Below are 20,119 nucleotides of genomic sequence, written 5' to 3'. Positions count from 1 at the left end.
ACTTGTATAGTGATATTCGCCTGATACAAAGGTGTTTGTTAAAAAAAAAATTATCCAATAAGTTATAGGCATTAATATTGCTCAGTGTTTTGATTGAGCTTATATTACTCTTTATCAAATATAGTTATCATTTTCTGTAGAAATTAATCATATTCAACAAGACATACTATTTGATACTCAGATGTAGTACATTTAATATACATAAAGCAACAAAAACGGCAAAAATGTCTTTCACAAATACTACATGCAAGTGCTCATGAAGGCCTGATTAACACGTCAACATCATAAAACATTAATTACCATCCAAAATGCATAATTGTTGCAAAAATATGTTATTTCTTTCAACATGAAGACACAGAATAATGATGCACAGAGGTGTTTTATAATGTATCCGGATCAGTTGATTAAAACAATGGTACTGCGTTTTTTAATTCTAATCTTCGTCTGCTATATTTAAGAATGATAAGTCAGTAACCTCTTATTCTTTATAAGAATGATGTTTTATTCCTGATGCAGCCTAACGGAGTCATAAACTCTGTTTTATGTTTTGAATACACAGATAAGTTATATTGAAATAATTACATTTTTCCAAATATTCCCAATGTTATTTCCTTTCCCTTCAGCATATTAAAGTGTTATTCCTATTCAATAAGAATTGGCACAATCTACCATGTTTACGTATGTATGGAGGGAATAGAATATGAAGTTCAATATAAAAACAAATTACTGAATTACATACAACAAGAGCTGTCCCCTCAGGATGACTTATGCCCCCTATAAACGCTTGATAGAAGTTATGAGCTTTTTTTCGAAACCTAAACGCAGATTTCGAAACCTAAACACGGACCCTAAGTTCAAGGTCAAGGTCACAGGGGTCAAAATTTGTGTGCGTATGGAAAGGCCTTGTACATATTAACATGCATGCCAAATATGAAATTGCTATCTGAAGCGACATAGAAGTTATGAGCATTTTTCGAAACCTAAACGCAAAGTGTGAGGAACAGACAGACGGACAGTCGGATCACTATATGCCCTCCTTCGGGGGCATAAAAATGCATGTAGAAATACCATTTATATGCAATGGAAAGAAAGTGCAAGACTTGAGCGGATTTTGTACTATTTAATGGTCTTCATGCTAATGCACAGTACATTTAATAATCTGTTTTAATGTCAATAAGAAAACTTACAAATGTACAATTAATGACTTTATTACTACATATATAGCTTAGTCCTGTTTATCATCCAGACAAATAGCAAGACTTGTATAAGCTTAATTAACATTCTTGCAGATTGTCTATGGAATACTTAGCAGATTTTCTACAAAGGTGATTTTGTGTCCACTCAAACTGCTTTTGTTTTCCCCCAAGAACAAGGTACAATTTCTGTTTCAAGTTTCAATTTATTTCTCTGAACCACTGCACATGTTACACTGATGACTGGCGTACGTAGTCTTCTGAATTAAAATCTAGCCGAGTTTCAACGATGAGTAGCCATGATGGCGGCAACGCCTGAAACAACCAACGGAAGACAAATGTTTGTAACCGTCATTCCACAGGAATACAGTGTACACAAAAGCATTGGAGCCTTGCTCTCGGTACACAGAGTATAATGCAGGTGAAGAAAAAGTCGTCCCAGGTTAGCTTGCACAGTTAACCCTTTGCATGCTGGGAAATGTCGTCTGCTAAAATGTCGTCTGCTGAATTTCTAAAATTAGCATTTTCTTCAATTTTTTTTCACAGAATACTATCAGAATAGCAAACAGTTTGGATCCTGATGAGACGCCACGTTCTGTGGCGTCTCATCTGGATCCAAACTGTTTGCAAAGGCCTTCAAAATTTGATTCCAGCACTGAAAGAGTTAAACACTTTCCACCTAAACTGGACTTATGCTAAGAGGAGACTTTCTTTATACATAAAATGCCATACAAGCGGAAAGTGTCATCTCTGATTAGCCTGCTAATTTTGGACAACACTTTATGTACATTCATTAAACCCAGTTTTTCCATTTGTAAGTTGTATTTGCCAATTTTTTTTTTCACAAATGATACAATATACATTGCACTCTTACAAATGGAAACAAAAGATCACTTGGTTGTTGTTTAGGGAGTAAATCTCCAGTCCAACAGTAATGGCAGTTATAATATTTTCAATCTGGTAATTGTGTATAGATTAAAGTGAACACACATATGCAAAGGTTAACTGTGACTTACAACACACATGTTTAAAGAAGAAAAGAAGTTAAGTGTTGTATTTAATTACGAGATAGAAATGTGGACAAATTCATGCAAGATTAAAAGAAGTGAAGAGTTGTATTAAATTACGAGAATAAATGTGGACACATTCCTGCAAGCTTAAAGTTTGAAGAGCTTTCACTGATTTGACTTGAAATAATTTAAATAAACTTCAAGATGATACGTAAAAAAGAACAAATTAATATACAATAATAGTGAAAGTTATATACATTACAGAAATTAGCATTTTAGGCAAATAAACCAGGCAAATAATGCCCTTTTTTATTTAACAAGCTGCTTGTTCCACAAGATTAACCTTTACGACTTTAGTTTGACCTTGACAATTGCCTAAGGGTAACAGGGCTAAAAATGATGAAGTTACAGTCTGGACACACTGTTTTATATCCGATTTCAACCTTTGACCTTTATGTGTGTTATCATGATCTTTGAAGAAGGAAGCAGGTTCTTACATAAGACATGCCGTCTCCGTCTCCACACGATGAACATTATCTTGCATGATGAATGATAAAGTTACAGTGCGGACAGGCTGTTTAAAAGGCCAAATTTAACCTTTGACCTTTAAGTCTGACCTTGACCTTTGGGTTAGTGAGACAGGTGTTGCACACATCATGTCATTTTCTTGTTTTAGGCAATTGTTGGAAGTTATTTTGAATTGAAAATTGAATTATAACTCCTTATTCTGGTCTTCACCTTTAAGGTAAAGAGATGGGTGTTACAATCATCATGATGTCTATTTATGATGGACATTTATGGTAAATTATTTAACAAGAGCACCGCATAACGGGTGCCACACTCGGCTGCGAAAGCTTGTCAGAATTTTTTTTTTCATAGAGGTCACAGTGACCTTGACCTTTGACCTAGTGACCCAAAAATGGGTGTGGCGTGTAGAACTCATCAAGGTGCATCTACATATGAAGTTTCAAAGTTGTAGGTGGAAGCACTTTGATTTTAGAGCCTATGTTAAAGTTTTATATTAGAGGTCACAGTGACCTTGACCTTTGACCTAGTGACCCAAAAATGAGTGTAGCGTGTAGAACTCATCAAGGTGCATCTACATATGAAGTTTTAAAGTTGTAGGTGGATGCACTTTGATTTTAGAGCCAATGTTAAGGTTTTAGCATGACGCCTACGGCGGACGGCGAGCTGGGTATGACAATAACTTGGGTTTTCTCCGAAAACAGCCAAGCTAAAAATTGCATGGTGAATGACGACGTTACATTCCAGACAGGTCCTATAATGGCCAAATCTAACCTTTGAAAGTGACTTTTGTAGTGGGGTGACGGGTGGTATTTGTGATAAATAATTGTATAATTGCATGACAATGTTGAATGATAAGGTGAATGTTCAGAAAAGCTCAAAAACACACACTGGCATAGGCACATATATAAACTTAAAATTCACAGAAACAAGGCTCGAAGAATGGTGGTTATTTTGATCACCACAAAATCCACCACTCTAACTACTTACTGTCAAATGTGATTTTTTCTGTGATGTTCTTTGTTTTAATGTTGTCCTCCTGGCTGGCCACATACACGTTCCCATCAGAGCCTAACTGCCACCCATATTTGTTGATCCATTGCTTCACCCCAGAATCTATATATTTAATGATAGAACTTGGTTAAAACCTTGTTATTTAAATATGCACAATCATTTCAGGCATTAAAAACACAAACAAGATTTTCTGTATGTTGATTGAAACGTCTATATATGACATAAATTTAAAATTTAAACAAGAGATGTGTTTGTCAGAAACACAATGCCCCCTATTGCGCTGCTTTGAAATACATTTTCAATTTATCATTTGGCAGGTTTAGAAATTATCTCCCTTTTAAAGCTTGTTACTTCCCTTGGATTGTATCTTTTTACTTTTGACCTTGAAGGATGACCTTGACCTTTCACCACTCAAAATGTGCAGCTTCATGAGGTACACATACATGCCAAATATGAAGTTGCAATCTTCCATATTCAAAAAGTTATTGCAAAAGTTTAACCAAGGTTAAAGTTTGAGACAGACAGACAGACAGACAGGCCAAAAACAATATGCCCAAATCTTTCGATCCTGGGGCATACAAATTGGTCACCATGAAATATATTTAGGTAGTCAAGTTTGTTTTTTTAATACCATACCATTTTTTTGAAATTACCATTTGTGCAATTTATGGCAATTGGTACTGTTTAAAATGCATGATAAATATTAAAATACTGAACCATGCATATGTGAGAAAGAAATTGTTCAAACAGTGTAATTATTAAGTATCCTATTAAGATCTTTCTCATATATATACTTTTTCTAATTGTTCTTGTTTCCTAATAGGATCCAGTGTTTTTGAAAGTCTATTCGTTGGTGTTTAAAAATATTTCTCAACCATATATTGTGGATTATTTGTTTGTTACAGTCATTTAAAAAGTTTTATTATGAGAAAATAGGTAAAGTTAATAAATCATTTTACAGTATTAATTATCAAATTGATAAAAACTACTTTATTGGGGGCATTTTAATTATTATATCAGGAATCAACATACTTTGTATATATTTTAAATATATAATATGATTTAAAAGAAAAAAAGTTATAATTATTGTGTCTTAGCTTCCTACAGAAAAGTAAAGAAGTACTGTTAATTTGAAATGATCGTACATCCTTATTTTAGATCGACTGAATCAAAAGCCTTTGACTTATGAAGACAACTCTGAGTCTGTTGCCTGGGATGATCCATTAATTCTGTTAATATTGAAAATTCAACCGGTGGATATCAAACCAGGGATCAGTTTGTAATATTGACATAATGTCCACTATGCAATTGTGCACTTTAAGGATAAAACTATTGAACAGATGATCAGTTACAGAATCACATTGCAGTCAGGTCTTACAACTTCGCTTGAATTGAAACTGTATTTAACTTGTTAAATGAAACATCTCAAACAAACTTGATATTCTCAAAAAGATGTATCTGTAGTCAAGAACTTTTTTAATTATGATATTGACCTTCAACTAAGAGACTTTATGGCTACAGTGTGGGTCATAAAGTATGCTTGTAACTGAAAATTTATTTCATTTTTTATATTTTTCTAAAGCCTGTGTTTTTTAGCTATTACCTTCTATTGTGACCTTGACCTTACTAATAGTGACCTGGTTTTTGTCTGACATTCTGTTTCATCATACTTTTAATTTTTTTAAAGTAATTAATTCCTGGAAACTGTTGTACTAAAGACATGTTATAAGAATTAATTTCCTGCATTAGACTCTCTACCTTGACAAGTGTATTGGAGTTTGTGATCTGCTTTTATTGGCATACACCACAGGTGGTTAGCCTGTGGCTATGATATTAATTAGTGAAAACATCATTTTGAATGATAAATAATCATATTATAACGAAAAATTAAATTTTATGAAGAAAAAAAAATTCACTATCAAATATATATATAACAAGGTATGCAACTCAAAATCACCCCAAAACGGGGTGCATCACTTTGAACAGCCATATCTTCATCAATTGTGCAGCGATTTTCACGATCTCGGTCTTATTCAACGCAGAAATGACTTTCCTTTCTGGAAATGTATATGTCTTGCAATGATCATGCAGTTAATATCATAGCAACACGATAACCATCTGTGGCGTACACTATGTTCAATCATGAAGATCAAGGTCATTGAAAATACCTACATTTGACATTGGAACTTAAATTGTTATCTTAACCTTATACCTAGGGACCTGATTCTTGCGCGAGACAATTTGTCTTGTCATGCTGCTAGGTTCTGCCCAGGTATTTGAAAATTCATTTATGTTTAACATGTAAGACATTCTTAAATAAATAACAGTTTGTAAGTTCAATTCATTGATAGCACACAGTCACCCTTTATACAATGTCACACATGAAAGACAACTAAATTAAAATGCACCTCACTCTCCAAAACTGGGGCTTAATGCATGTACATATAGTATTGCCTTAGGTTAGAATGCGCAGACCGCACAAACTAAAATGGGACAAAACCTTCTGCCTGAACTGGATTTTTGCTCAAAAGAGACTCCTTTAAATGAATCATACAATAAAAGTGGGAAATGTTGTCCCTGATTCTGGTTATCTTTACACAAATGCATTAAGCCCCGTTTTCCAATTGCCAGACTCATTTGCATGTTTACCCATGTTTACTTACCGGGAATACCTCCCAACAAGACGGTGAGATGTTCCACAGGTATGGTCTGGTATGTAGCACCCACCACATGGCAGACGACTGAATATAGATGTTATATAATTATATATTGTGCATTGAAGTACAGAAAATCATACAGCTGTATACATGTATTAATACTCTGTACATTACATGTAAAGGCAGTTATGATGCACACAATACCAGTTGTATTTTGGCTAAATGTTCCTTTATATTACTCATATATATTCATCTTACGCAATTTATTTTAGTAAAATAATCAAAAGATATAAATAAATATTAAATATTTGGCCATTCAAAAATTGGCATGAGGACATATGCGAGCAATGTTTCTACATATACATCTCTGCATCTGTATACTCTGATGAGAAGTCATAATATCTGCAAACAAGAGCACCGCCTTGCGGGTGCAGACCGCTCATCTATTTTTCATTTTAAAGGTGTAGGGACCTATCTCAATTTCAATCACAAAGGAGGGAGGGGTGGAGTGGAGAGGGGTGTATAGTGTGGGGGTGAGGTCATTTATTACATTATCCTCCAAAAATGCAAAAACAAATGCAAAAAAAAAAACAAAAAAACATTTGGGCGGGGGGGCATTCTTGGGTGGGATGGTTGGACGGTATTTCAAAAATAAAAAAATAAAAATAAATATTTGTGTTTTTTAACCGTGTTTGAAAAAAACAAGAGATGTGTTTGTCAGAAACTCAATGCCCCCTATTGCGCCGCTTTGATTTTTTTTAATAATTTTTTTTACCTTTGACCTTGAAGGATGACCTTGACCTTGAACTTCAACCACTCAAAATGTGCAGCTTTATGAGATTGCCCCTTTAAAATATTATTTTTTTTACCTTTGACCTTGAAAGATGACCTTGACCTTGAAGGATGACCTTGACCTTCCACCACTCAAAATGTGCAGCTTCATGATAACCCGCTTTGAATTTTTTTTTTACCTTTGACCTTGAAGGATGACCTTGAACTTCCACCACTCAAAATGTGCAGCTTCATGAGAACGCGGCTTTGAAATATTTTTTTTTTGACCTTTGACCTTGAAGGATGACCTTGACCTTGAACTTCCACCACTCAAAATGTGCAGCTTCATGAGAACGCTGCTTTGATTTATTTTATTTTTTTTTTACCTTGAAGGATGACCTTGACCTTTAACTTACACCACTCAAAATGTGCAGCTTCATGATAACGCCACTTTTAAATTTTTTTTTTTTTTACCTTTGACCTTGACGGATTACCTTGACCTTGAAGTATGACGTTGACCTTGAACTTCCACCACTCAAAATGTGTAGCTTCATGATAACACCGGTTTGAAATCTTTTTTTTTTACCTTTGACCTTCAAGGATGACCATGACCTTGAAGAATGACCTTGGCATTTAACTTCCACCACTCAAAATGTGCAGCTTCATGAGAACGCCGCTTTGAAAAAAAAAAAAAAAAAGACCTTTGACCTTGAAAGATGACCTTGACCTTGAAGAATGACCTTGACCTTGAACTTCCACCACTCAAAATGTGCAGCTTCATGAGAACGCCGCTTTGAATTTTTATCTTTTTATTTTGTTTACCTTGAAGGATGACCTTAACCTTTAACTTCCACCACTCAAAATGTGCAGCTTCATGATAACGCGGCTTTGATTTTTTTTTTTTTTACCTTTAACCTTGAAGGATGACCTTGACCTTAAAGGATGACCTTGACCTTCCACCACTCAAAATGTGTAGCTTCATGAGAACGCCGCTTTGAAATTATAAAAAAAAAAGACCTTTAAGGATGACCTTGACCTTGAAGGATGACCTTGACCTAGAATTTCCATCACTCAAAATGTGCAGCTTCTTGAGAAGGCCGCTTTGAAATTTTTATTATTATTTTTTACCTTGAAGGATGACCTTCACCTTGAACTTCCACCACTAAAAATGTGCAGCTTCATGAGATACACATGCATGCCAAATATCAAGTTGCTATCTTCAATATTTAAAAAGTAATGGCCAATGTTAAAGTTTTCGGACGGACAGACACCATATATTTGACATTTGACCTTGAAGGATGACCTTCACCTTCACCTTTCACCACCCAAAATGTTCAGCTCCATGAGATACACATGCATGCCAAATATCAAATTGCTATCTTCAATATTGAAAAAGTTATGGCCAATGTTAAAGTTTTCGGACGGACAGACACCATAAATTTGACCTTGAAGGATGACCTTGACCTTTCACCACTCAAAATGTGCAGCTCCATGAGATACACATGCATGCCAAATATTAAGTTGCTATCTTCAAAAGTGAAAAAATTATGGCCAATGTCAAAGTTTTTTTCGGACGGACGGATGGACTAACTGACATACTGACGGACAGTTCAACTGCTATATGCCACCCTACCGGAAGCATAAAAATATTTTTTGGGGTGGGGGATGGGGGGTGGGGGGGTTATAGTATGAGGGTGTGGTGGTGGTCATTTATTAGATATTCTTTAATTAAAAAAAAAAATGGAGGGATCGAGGGGGGATTCGGGGAGGGGGGGGATTCGGGGGGGGGGGGGGGGGGGGGGGGCATGGGGGATGGTTTGGGTGGAGTCTATTGTGGTATGTCAGGTAAGAGTTGTTTTGTCAAAGTATCAATCGAATCTAATCATAAATAAAGAAGTTATGGCAATTTTAGCAAAATTTAATAATTTGACCTTGAGTCAAGGTCATTCAAAGGTCAAGGTAAAATTCAACTTGCCAGTACGGTACAGTACCCTCATGATAGCATGAAAGTATTTGAAATTTAAAAGCAATAGCCTTGATACTTTAGAAGTAGCGTGGATCTAAACACAATATGTAACCATATATTCAAAGTTACTTCTGTAAAAATGACAACCAGAGTTATGCAACTTGTCCTTTACTGTCCCCTTATGATACTTTGCGAGTGTTCCAAGTATGAAAGCAATATCTATGATACTTTAGGGGTAAAGTGGACCAAAACACAAAACTTAACCAAATTTTCAAGTATAAAGGGCCCATAATTCCGTCAAATGCCAGTCAGAGTTACATAACTTTGCCTGCACAGTCCCCTTACGATAGTTAGTAAGTGTTGCAAGTATGAAAGCAATAGCTTTGATACTTTAGGAAAAAAGTGGACCTAAACACAAAATTTAACCAAATTTTCAATTTTCTAAGTATAAAAAGGGCACATAATTCTGTCAAAATGCCATTCAGAGTTACATAACTCTGCCTGCACAGTCCCCTTATGATAGTTAGTAAGTGTTGCAAGTATGAAAGCAATAGCTTTCATACTTAAGGAATAAAATGGACCTAAACACAAAACTTAACCAAAATTTTCAATTTTCTAAGTATGAAAAGGGCACATAATTCTGTCAAAATGCAAGCCAGAGTTATCTAACTTTGCCTGCCCAGTCCCTTCATGATAGTAAGTAAGTGTTCCAAGTTTGAATGCAATAGCATTGATACTTTATGAGAAAAGTGGACCTAAACGCAAAACTTAACTGGACGCTGACACCGACGCCAACACCGACGCCAAGGTGATGACAATAGCTCATAATTAAAAAAAATAAAATAGATGAGCTAATAAGAGCTGAAACCTTGCATCACTTTAGAGGATAGGGTAGGTCCTGACCAGAATGTGACTAATCAGGACTCATGTTATAATACCCATTTTTGCATGATGCACCTCAATAATGAATGGCGTATAAATTAAGCTTTTTTTAAATAATAACTTTATTTTCTAATTCCACTAAATCGCTAATAATCATTTCAACAGCACAGTAAGTACCATTTACAAAGGCCATTTTAAAATCAAGCAATAAAAACACAGATTAAACAAGGGCTGTTTGTAAAATATGCATGACCCCCATATGGGCTGGCAGTTGTAGTGGCAGCCATTGTGTGAATACGTTTTTTGTCACTGTGACCTTGACCTTTGACCCAGTGATCTGAAAATCAATAGGGGTCATCTGCCAGTCATGATCAATGTACCTATGAAGTTTCATGATCCTAGGCTTAATTATTCTTGAGTTATCATCAGGAAACCATTTTACTGTTTCTAGTCACTGTGACCTTGACCTTTGACCCAGTGACCTGAAAATCAATAGGGGTCATCTGCCAGTCATGATCAATGTACCTATGAAGTTTCATGATCCTAGGCGTATGCATTCTTGAGTAATCATCCGGAAACCTTTTAACTATTTCGAGTCCCTGTGACCTTGACCTTTGACCTAGTGACCTAAAAAATCAATAGGGGTCATCTGCCAGTCATTATCAATGTACCTATGAAGTTTCATAATTCTAGGCGTAAGCATTCTTGAGTTATCATCCGGAAACCATTTTACTGTTTAGAGTCACTGTGACCTTGACCTTTGACCTAGTGACCTGAAAATCAATAGGGGTCATCTGCCAGTCATGATCTTTGTACCCATGAAGTTTCATGATCCTAGGCGTAAGCATTCTTGAGTTATCATCCGGAAACCATTTAACTGTTGCGAGTCACTGTGACCTTGACCTTTGACCTAGTGACCTGAAAATCAATAGGGGTCATCTGCAAGTCATGATCAATGTACCTATGAAGTTTCATGATCCTAGGTCTAAGCATTCTAGAGTTATCATCCGGAAATCATTTTACTATTTCGAGTCACTGTGACCTTGACCTTCGACCTAGTGACCTGAAAATCAATAGGGGTCATCTGCCAGTCATGATCAATGTACCTATGAAGTTTCATGATCCTAGGCCAAAGCGTTCTTGAGTTATCATCCGGAAATCATTTTACTATTTCGAGTCACTGTGACCTTGACCTTCGACCTAGTGACCTGAAAATCAATAGGGGTCATCTGCCAGTCATGATCAATGTACCTATGAAGTTTCATGATCCTAGGCCAAAGCGTTCTTGAGTTATCATCCGGAAACCATCTGGTGGACGGACCGACCGAGGGACCGACCGACATGTGCAAAACAATATACCCCCTCTTCTTCTAAGGGGGGCATAATAAGTTTCTCGAGCATTTATCATATAACATGGACTTTATACTCTAGACATCGAGTATAGGTAATGCATGTACAAAACAATGAACTCATGGTCAGCTCTAACATATGGCTTTATTAAAAGACTAGGGATTATATTACTAACTGGTATTGTATATATGCTGCGTGATACGCACATGAAAAAACAAACTCAATATTCCCCATTTAAACAATCCAGCTATATGTTTATTTGATGCCAAAATGTGCCCATGAACATACTTTAGTCAATATTCTGACTCAACTTTGATTTGTTTTCAATTTTTGAGATGAGATTGACCATCATGCCTAATTCCGTGTTCTCTACGTTTTTTTGAGTCAACCCTGAGTTTGAGGAGGATTACATGCATTATCTCATAGCTGAGGTTTGAGATTGTTTGTGAGCAGACGGAAATTCTCAAATACTTAATACATGGCTGTGTGGATACTAAATCTATCTTCTTGGTTGAGCATTATTTTTTAGGATGTTCATGATACTGAGTTCTGCAAGATCTATGATACCTACACTTGCGGATAGAATCTTCAAATCCATTTACACTTTCTGTCAAGGCAGGAACTCTTTGCAATTCAATCTGAAAAAGATACAAGAAGACAACTATTAACTAGATACAATAGTTTAAGATTTAAAAGTTTTTTGCTTTTTTAAATAATTACAGCTTTTAAATGACTTGCACATTTTTAAAACAGATATCCATTTCAATTTAATTATACACCAGTTTCATAACTCAGAACTGTTCTACAGCTCACATGTTGTACATTTTTTCATTATAGAAAACGTACTGTGCAAGATTATGGATGTCACAGGTCTTTTATTTTTGTCTAGGCATCAAGTTATGTACTATGACTATACAGTACTTAAGATTTACATTACATACATTTAAAAAATACTTCCATGCTACAGGTACATTAAAACCGATAAAAATAACCCATAGTTACCCAGAAGACCTGAAAGCGGCATGTTTCTAGCAGGTTAGCAAGTCCCATTACACTGGCCACTGGTTCCTCTGTTTGCTTACAATAGTTAAGGTTCCAATAGACGCAACAAATTATTTACAGTTATTGTTCATTCAATAATATAGGCTAAGACATGTTCACTTGAATCTACATAAGATTCATATTATTGCCAAAGAAGAAAAGCCATACAAGGAATCCCGCCCCCTGACAGCAATGTTTACCAATAGAGCAAAACCATTTTCAAACTCGGCCGAGACATCATTAGAACAAACTGACAACACTTCATGAAGACTGGACTTAAAATGTTACTTCTAGAGAGTTTAAAAGGTTTCACTATATCCATATACAGACAACTGCCCCGCCTCATAATAGCCATGCTTTACGACTAACCGAAACCATTTTCAAAATCAACCAAGACATCATTAGACAAAAAGTTCTGACAAAATCTAATTAAGATTTAACTAAAAATGTGACTTCTCTCTAGAAACAAGATTTCACTGTACCAATAACAGAAAAATGACCCTGTTGGTAATGTTTTTTTACAAACCAGTTACATTTTTAATGCACCCACGACATCACCAGAACAAATGTTTTTACTAAGTTTCATGTAGATTCAACCATAAATGTGAAATCTGGAATGTTCACGTTTTTTCTTTAATTTAATCTAGTGACCTAGTTTCTGATCTCATTGGACCCAGTTTAAAACTTTGCCAGGACAACAAAATATGATTGACAAATGTTCTGACAATATTTTATGAAGATTGGTCAATGCATTTTACCTCTAGAGAGTTAACAAGGGTAATATTGACATGTGACAACGGACAACACATGCTCAGTTTAGCCAAAGTTATTTTTTTTTTAATTTCAAGTTCACTCTTTTGCAGCAGACAAATGAATAAATTTGGTCATATTTCTTAAGGCTTTAGCAAGAAAAATGACGGAGAGGGGGAACACCAGTTTAAAAATTTAGTACTACTCAAACTTTTTTTTCAACACAATTAATAATGCAAGAACACAAGTTTATCCCTTCTCTCATTCCCTACATTGCAACTATCAAAATACAAAGCCATCCCATCATATCACTCTCACATTATTTCCTGGAGCAGCCCTCCATGAAAGTGTATGATTGTGAAATACCCTATACTGTAATTTGCACTATAGGTGGTTGAATAAAAAAAAACAACTGCCTTATACTATGCCAAGGATACTCGAACAGTGTCAATCAAGCATTTGCAGAGCGTGAAGTCAGTGTGTGGCAGGTTGGTAAGGGCCTTCAAAAGGATTTGTGCTGTCACATTGGTCTGGTAGAAGCCAGGGTTGAACTGATACCTGCAAATAACCATAGATTAAAATAACTCAGATTTTCAGTTTCATGATGAAACTATTGAATATGACACTACTCTAAACTCACCAGCTCAGCTCATGTGAATGCTAACTTCTAGATGCAAAAGATGAAAACAAAAGCTTTGCATCAATCACAATTATTATAGAATACCAAGAAAACATAAATAATAAGAATATACTGATGCATTGACATGTTAGAAACTGAGTGTAAGTGCTTTTGTTAATTCTGGAAAGCAAATTGTTAAACTGAATCAGTTTTAAATAAATAAACACCAAGTAACTGTTTAAATGTGCCAAATACAACACTCTTGGAACTATGAATTTTTACATATAAAGCTTCAATAAAGAAAAATCTATGCTCTGGGAAAACGGGGTGTAATGCATGCACATTAACTTTTTAAGTGTTTGTCCAAGATTTCCCTGTAACAAGGTTAAATGCATGCACATTAAGTGTTTGTCCAAGATTTCCCTGTAACAAGGTTAAATGCACGCACATTAAGTGTTTGTCCAAGATTTCCCTGTAACAAGGTTAAATGCATGCACATTAAGTGTTTGTCCAAGATTTGCCTGTAACAAGGTTAAATGCATGCACATTAAGTGTTTGTCCAAGATTTGCCTGTACAGCCCCTACAGGCTAATCATAAACAAAACATTCTCTCTAAACTGGATTTTCTCTAAGGAGAGATTTCCTTTAAAGAATAAAGCAATAAAAGCTGAGTTTCATCCAATATAAACTTGTGCAGACACTACAGGCTAACCAGGGACAACACTTGACACACATGAATTAGGCCCAGCTTTTCCAGAGCAAGACTCAATTATACAGGGGTGTGGAGTCCGAGGGGAGGAAAATTCTGTTGACTGATTTTTACTATGTGATTCACATGCATATTGCAATCATAAACCTAAAATCAAACATTTATATAAACACCTTCTTAAACTTCATGACAATATTAATTTATGAAAACATTTTTAACTTTTAAACATATTAATTATTATACAAGTTAAACAGTATTGTGATAAAAAAACACATTGGGAAAAAAACACGGTCCCAGCCCATCCGGGAAAATTTTGCACACAAAACCCTGCTCCCAAATACTTATGAATTCATAACTTGATGTTGTTAAATAGTCAATATTACATTAACAAGTGTTCTCTAGAAATATATGAGAAGCCAGTTATATTTTCAAAGTAGACGGCGTCTAAGCAATAAAACAGTTGTATTTGCACCATTACAATTGATATTTTAGGGAAATTAGCCGGCATCTAGATTGAATGTAACCAGTGAAATCCCCGGTTGCCGGTGCTTCCGGAGAACACTGTATTAACCTGGGTTCAAGCCATAGAGCTTTTATATATATTTTTTAGAAACCTTCAATTGGGAATTTCTTTGACAGCAAATTGGGCAATTTGTAGATTTTTACTAATTGGGAAAGTGCCATTTTCATGTATTTTATAAAGGAAAAAAATCGCTGAAACAATATGTGATCTAATGCCAATAAACAAGGACAGCAATCTTTAGTTTGAGCTTATGTGTGAATCTCCAAGACTTTGTGAAATTCGTTTATTCTTAAAGTAATTTTAATTTCCCCTCCACAAAAACACCATTTGCACACAAATCATCAAAGAAATACCAAACACATTTTAATAGATAAATGCTAATTGGAAGATCAGGAAACAACAGCCAATGACATCACTCTTAACAGATATGCTTAGGCAGATTCAACCAGTGCAATATACAGAGAGGTTCCCCAACAGGGCTCGACACTAATGGTGGTCCGTTGACCCTGGGTCATTAAAAAATTGGGAGGACCAGTGAAACTAGAAATTTGGTTGATCCGTCGGACCAGTTAAAAATCCTGGCCAGCTTATTGTGAAATACTGGTGGAAAGCCGTTTTCATCAATAAAACAACTTTATATGTTCATTATAAACCGATTATTTCATCATTATTTTATGGGACCACTCGAGACCGGGATAAAAATAGCAACATATTGGAAATTTCCATTTTTCTAGATGCCCGAATGACAAAAACCTATTGTCGCATCAAAAAAATCAATTTGTGATCCGCAAATGTCTCCAGAAAATGTCTCCGGACTTCGCTGTGATTGATACACAAATTAACATAAAATTCTAATGGTTCGGATCGGGAAATGAACAAAATGGTATTTATAATTTTGAAAAAGCAGCAATAATCAGCATTTTATTGATCTTAATACCATCAGAATATACCCTGTTCACCGTGAGAATTTATACTGGAGTGCGCCGAATAATGTTTTGATATTGCGGGAGAGTAAACGTGCGTATTTTCATGATTACATGTTTTCGAGATGTGGAATTTCATTCCGGGGGTGGTTGAACCTACGCCTAAAAACCTAAAACTAATGAAGAGAAGCTCGAAGTACAGCGAAAATATGAAAGGGATATTGAGATATTTAGTAGATAGTATAGTTTTCTTTTTATAAATGCACAATACATTGTGGATAGACCGGAAAGTAAGTTGAAATTTAAGTCAAATAACAGAGAAATTGTTGGACCACTTGAAATCTTGGAGGACCAGTAATTTCTGAAAGCTGGTGGTCCTTTGGGTCAGTAGGTAAAAAAAGTTAGTGTCAAGCCCTGCCCAATGTTTTGACAAATTTATGCGAATCTCAGAAATGATCCCTGTGACAAGCCAATCCACAGAAAAATTACCACCCTGATTAAAAGTTGAATCTTACAACTTCAGAACACCCAGGTTAGCCTCCAAATCGTAAGTATTTTCTGTTATCTGCATGTCAACATATCTCTCCAGGGTTGAAAGGTTTTCTGGATTGTATCTGAAAAGAAAATAAGTATTGAGTAAAGTGATGATCCGCTTTAAAGAGAGATTGCAAAAATAAATTTTGTACAATACAATTCACACATTTCTGGTTTTTGTGTTATTTTACCACTTCATTTGTTCTTTATAAAAAAACTTTCATAATCGGTCTGATGAACGGGTAAAATTACTCAATTCCATATTGATGTGTTGACAAATCCCAAGACAAAGTAAAGTTGTTATAATTGTGTTCCAAACATTCATTTAGGGAAAGTAAGCAAATAAAAGTGACAAGTCATCGCATGCACATTGATCCAAACACTTTCAGTGTTTTTCACACTAATTTTTCCAATTAAGCGTGGTATGGCTTTCAAATGGGGCTAAAAATCACTACATCGTTTTGTTTTTTACATACACACAAATCTAAGTAAAACAAGGGACAAAATTGTCACAAAACTAGGTTTTCATTGTGAAAAAAAAATCTGATAAAGGGAGAAAACTCAAACTGAACTTTTGAAATGAACAAACAAAATTAACCCCCTTTGTAAGTTTGTTTAAAAAAAAATCTATTTTTAGTCGTGGCGACCTTGACATTGGAGATATTGACGTGATTCTTTCTTGCGACACACCGTCCCATGATGGTGAACAAATGTGCCAAATGATTTTAAAATCTCACAATGAATGACATAGTTATGGCCAGGACAAGCTCATTTATGGCCATTTTTGACCTTTGAACTCAAAGTGTGACCTTGACCTTGGAGATATCGACGTAATTATTTCGCGCGACACACCGTCCAATAATGGTGAACAAATGTGCCAAATGATTTTAAAATCTGACAATGAACGACATAGTTATGGCCCGGACAAGCTTGTTCCGCCCGCCCGCCAGCCAGCCAGCCAGCTCGCCCGCATTCGCCAATCTAATAACCAGTTTTTTCCTTCGGAAAACCAGGTTAAAAACTCAATTTTGCTTTGTAATCATTAAGAATCAATGTTCAACTTTAATAGCAAAATTTATCGGAGTAATATGGGAATTAAAATGAATTTGGAAATTGGATTCTGGATTGTTGCAATAATCCAACTCCAAGCTATTGACCCTCCGGGTCACTGGGAGTTGCAACTGCTAACCCGATTTTCCATAGAGACGTGCCGCCCAGAATCCAGGCGGCAGTTTAATCGGAAATATTACCCACATTAACTATTTTCTGGCATAAATAAACACAAATAGATCGTAAATATATCCATAATGTGCAAATTAAAACAACTTACATGATATATTTTGCTCGCATAATATTGATATTAATCCAAAGTTTCAAACACGTCAACGGTTCATTTAAATGTCAATGTTTATGCAATTGACAAAGCCGAGAATTCCGAGTAATTCTGAATTCTAAAATACGCTATAGACTATCTCCAGAATCCTCGGCGAGATAGATCGCTTGTCTTATCTACCAATCATAATATACCGACTTTCTCCGGAACATCCATAAGATATATCGAATCGCTAATTCAAAACTTGCGCTTTTGGTTTGATAACGGTTTTTATATAAAGTTTTTGTTTTGAGTCTTTGTCCACAATTCACTCGCACATTGATATCGGTAATCATGTCGCTCGATGTCAATGACAATGTTTAATTAATTTATTTATTTTTATTTTTTATTTTGGTTTTTAGTTACCAACCCATGCGAAAGACAAAAAAATCTTACAGGACATGAGGTCCAATAACTTTTAAAATTTACAGAACCTCACCAGATTTTACCGGACCTTGTTCTTCTTTAACCAAATACCAGAGAATACCTTTAATAGAGTTTATTTGTATCATTATTTCGTTCACAATGTTTTACAATTCAAAATACATCATTAAATTGAAGTCATGGCCTGTCCTTTTTCCAAACCTCTTGAAATCCTCGTTCGTCACGTTTTTCTACTTCATAAGCCTTCCACCTCTTTTTATCTACCTCTGCTTTTTGGTCAATACTCACCTGGCTTTTTTTTTTTCGCCAGACTTAGCCCCGTCAAAATAACGTAGCAATGAAAATGACATTATGAGTCTGACAGTGACACACTTTACAGCTAGTTTTAGTGTTTAGTTAAAAAATAATAATCAGGCTCAAAAATTAATAGATTAAGACTTTACACAAATAAAAGGTATTGCAAAAACGTAAAACAAATACAATATGAAACAAAATCACCTGATAAAAAATACACGTATTCGCAACCGGTTGAAGTGCTGATTTTCGCTTTCAATGTTGACACGGAACAGGCAAAGGTCGTATGGTTCCCCCCTTTCGCTTTACGATCATCACAAGGATTGAAACCAGTAAAATTCATTTCAACCAATCACAAATTTGTTGTGTTGCTTACGTCACAAAACAACGCGCAGTATTTGACAGGTTCAAAGAATAGCATTACGAGTTGTTACGTCACAAGTAAAGATAGCAAGTTCGACTGGTTTGTTACAAATCTTTTTATTTCATCGTCAAACCGTCTATCTAAGTAGATTAATTCATACCAATCAGAATGTTTTGACATAGTCGTAGTTTCATTTTTATTTCCAACCAAAAAGTTTTACTTATTGTTTTTTTCGGGAAAGATACTGGGCCTCAGCAAATTTTATCGGAAATGTCCGAGGTCCGACGTCTTTCGCATGGGTTGGTTGCTCGTTGTTTATTATAATGCATACACATACTAATTCAATAAAAACCTTCCGGCAAAACGTCTTCTTTAAAACCTTGCTCGCTCATTTCTCTATCTACTTTCAGTTTCAACAGAAACATCCACAGACAATGTGTAACTATTGTTTCACTCAATTAATGGCAATCAACAAAAGATATTGTAAATTGCATACACATGAATCATTCCTTACCCTTTAACTTGATTTCGTCTCCCATGGTGATTTCCAAAAAACAAATCAGCATGTCAAAAAGCAAATCTGACGCCTATAAAGTTTAGTGGCTGTTATTGTATATAAAGAGCGAGGTTCGTGGCCTGCGCCTGCATTTCAATATTATTAACATTATTATTATTATTATTAATGTTATTTACAGCTATTGTGTTTGTAACAATGTATTAGGGTGATTGAACTCGATTTTATAGACATAGGTGAGACATAATTTTTTTACATTAAAAAATGGGTTAACAAGAAGAACTCTGAGCTGTACGTATGTACTTATAAAAGCTAAGAGCATTCAACAAGAACTAGGATTCTTAGTTTAGAATCCCGTTCGCCTGGTCCAATGTTGACATCTAGTTCTTGGTGAGTATGCGTTGCGTAAAAACGCGGTTCAAGACACATGTACAAAGCCTGAGATTGCTTCAAAAGAATATTATTTCCATACATATTTAACCCTTAAATACCTGTCAATGCCCTTTAAAAGGGTAGCAACTGTTGCTCTCATTGCATCTGCCATTTTGACAACAAACACGTGCGGAAGTGGAACGTTTTACGGCACCGGTTAGTTAACTCACTAGTTCATTTAAAAACAAAAACAAAGAACATCTGTTCAAGCACGATTGTGTTCGGTCATATCTGTATATTTAAAATACACAAATTTTACAAAAATATATTCTAAACATTAAAAGTTTACGCT

General features: G+C 35.3%; 1 protein-coding gene across 1 annotated transcript; it reads right to left on the bottom strand.

Moving 5' to 3' along the window:
• Window positions 1-1,105: 1,105 nt before the first annotated feature.
• On the bottom strand, window positions 1,106-20,041 carry LOC127873775 (eukaryotic translation initiation factor 3 subunit K-like). The gene is made up of 8 exons (XM_052417750.1): window positions 19,887-20,041; window positions 16,449-16,547; window positions 13,597-13,717; window positions 12,371-12,445; window positions 11,940-12,006; window positions 6,406-6,483; window positions 3,719-3,844; window positions 1,106-1,508 (listed from the first exon to the last, which is right to left on the bottom strand). The coding sequence occupies exons 1-8, from the start codon at window positions 19,937-19,939 to the stop codon at window positions 1,477-1,479; spliced, it is 651 nt and encodes a 216-aa protein (XP_052273710.1). The 5' UTR covers window positions 19,940-20,041; the 3' UTR covers window positions 1,106-1,476.
• Window positions 20,042-20,119: the final 78 nt, after the last annotated feature.

This window comes from Dreissena polymorpha, chromosome 3 (genome assembly GCF_020536995.1).
Source record: "Dreissena polymorpha isolate Duluth1 chromosome 3, UMN_Dpol_1.0, whole genome shotgun sequence".
NCBI lineage: Eukaryota > Metazoa > Mollusca > Bivalvia > Myida > Dreissenidae > Dreissena > Dreissena polymorpha.
Note: the sequence above shows the minus strand (reverse complement) of the source record. Positions and strands in the feature narration are given on the sequence as shown.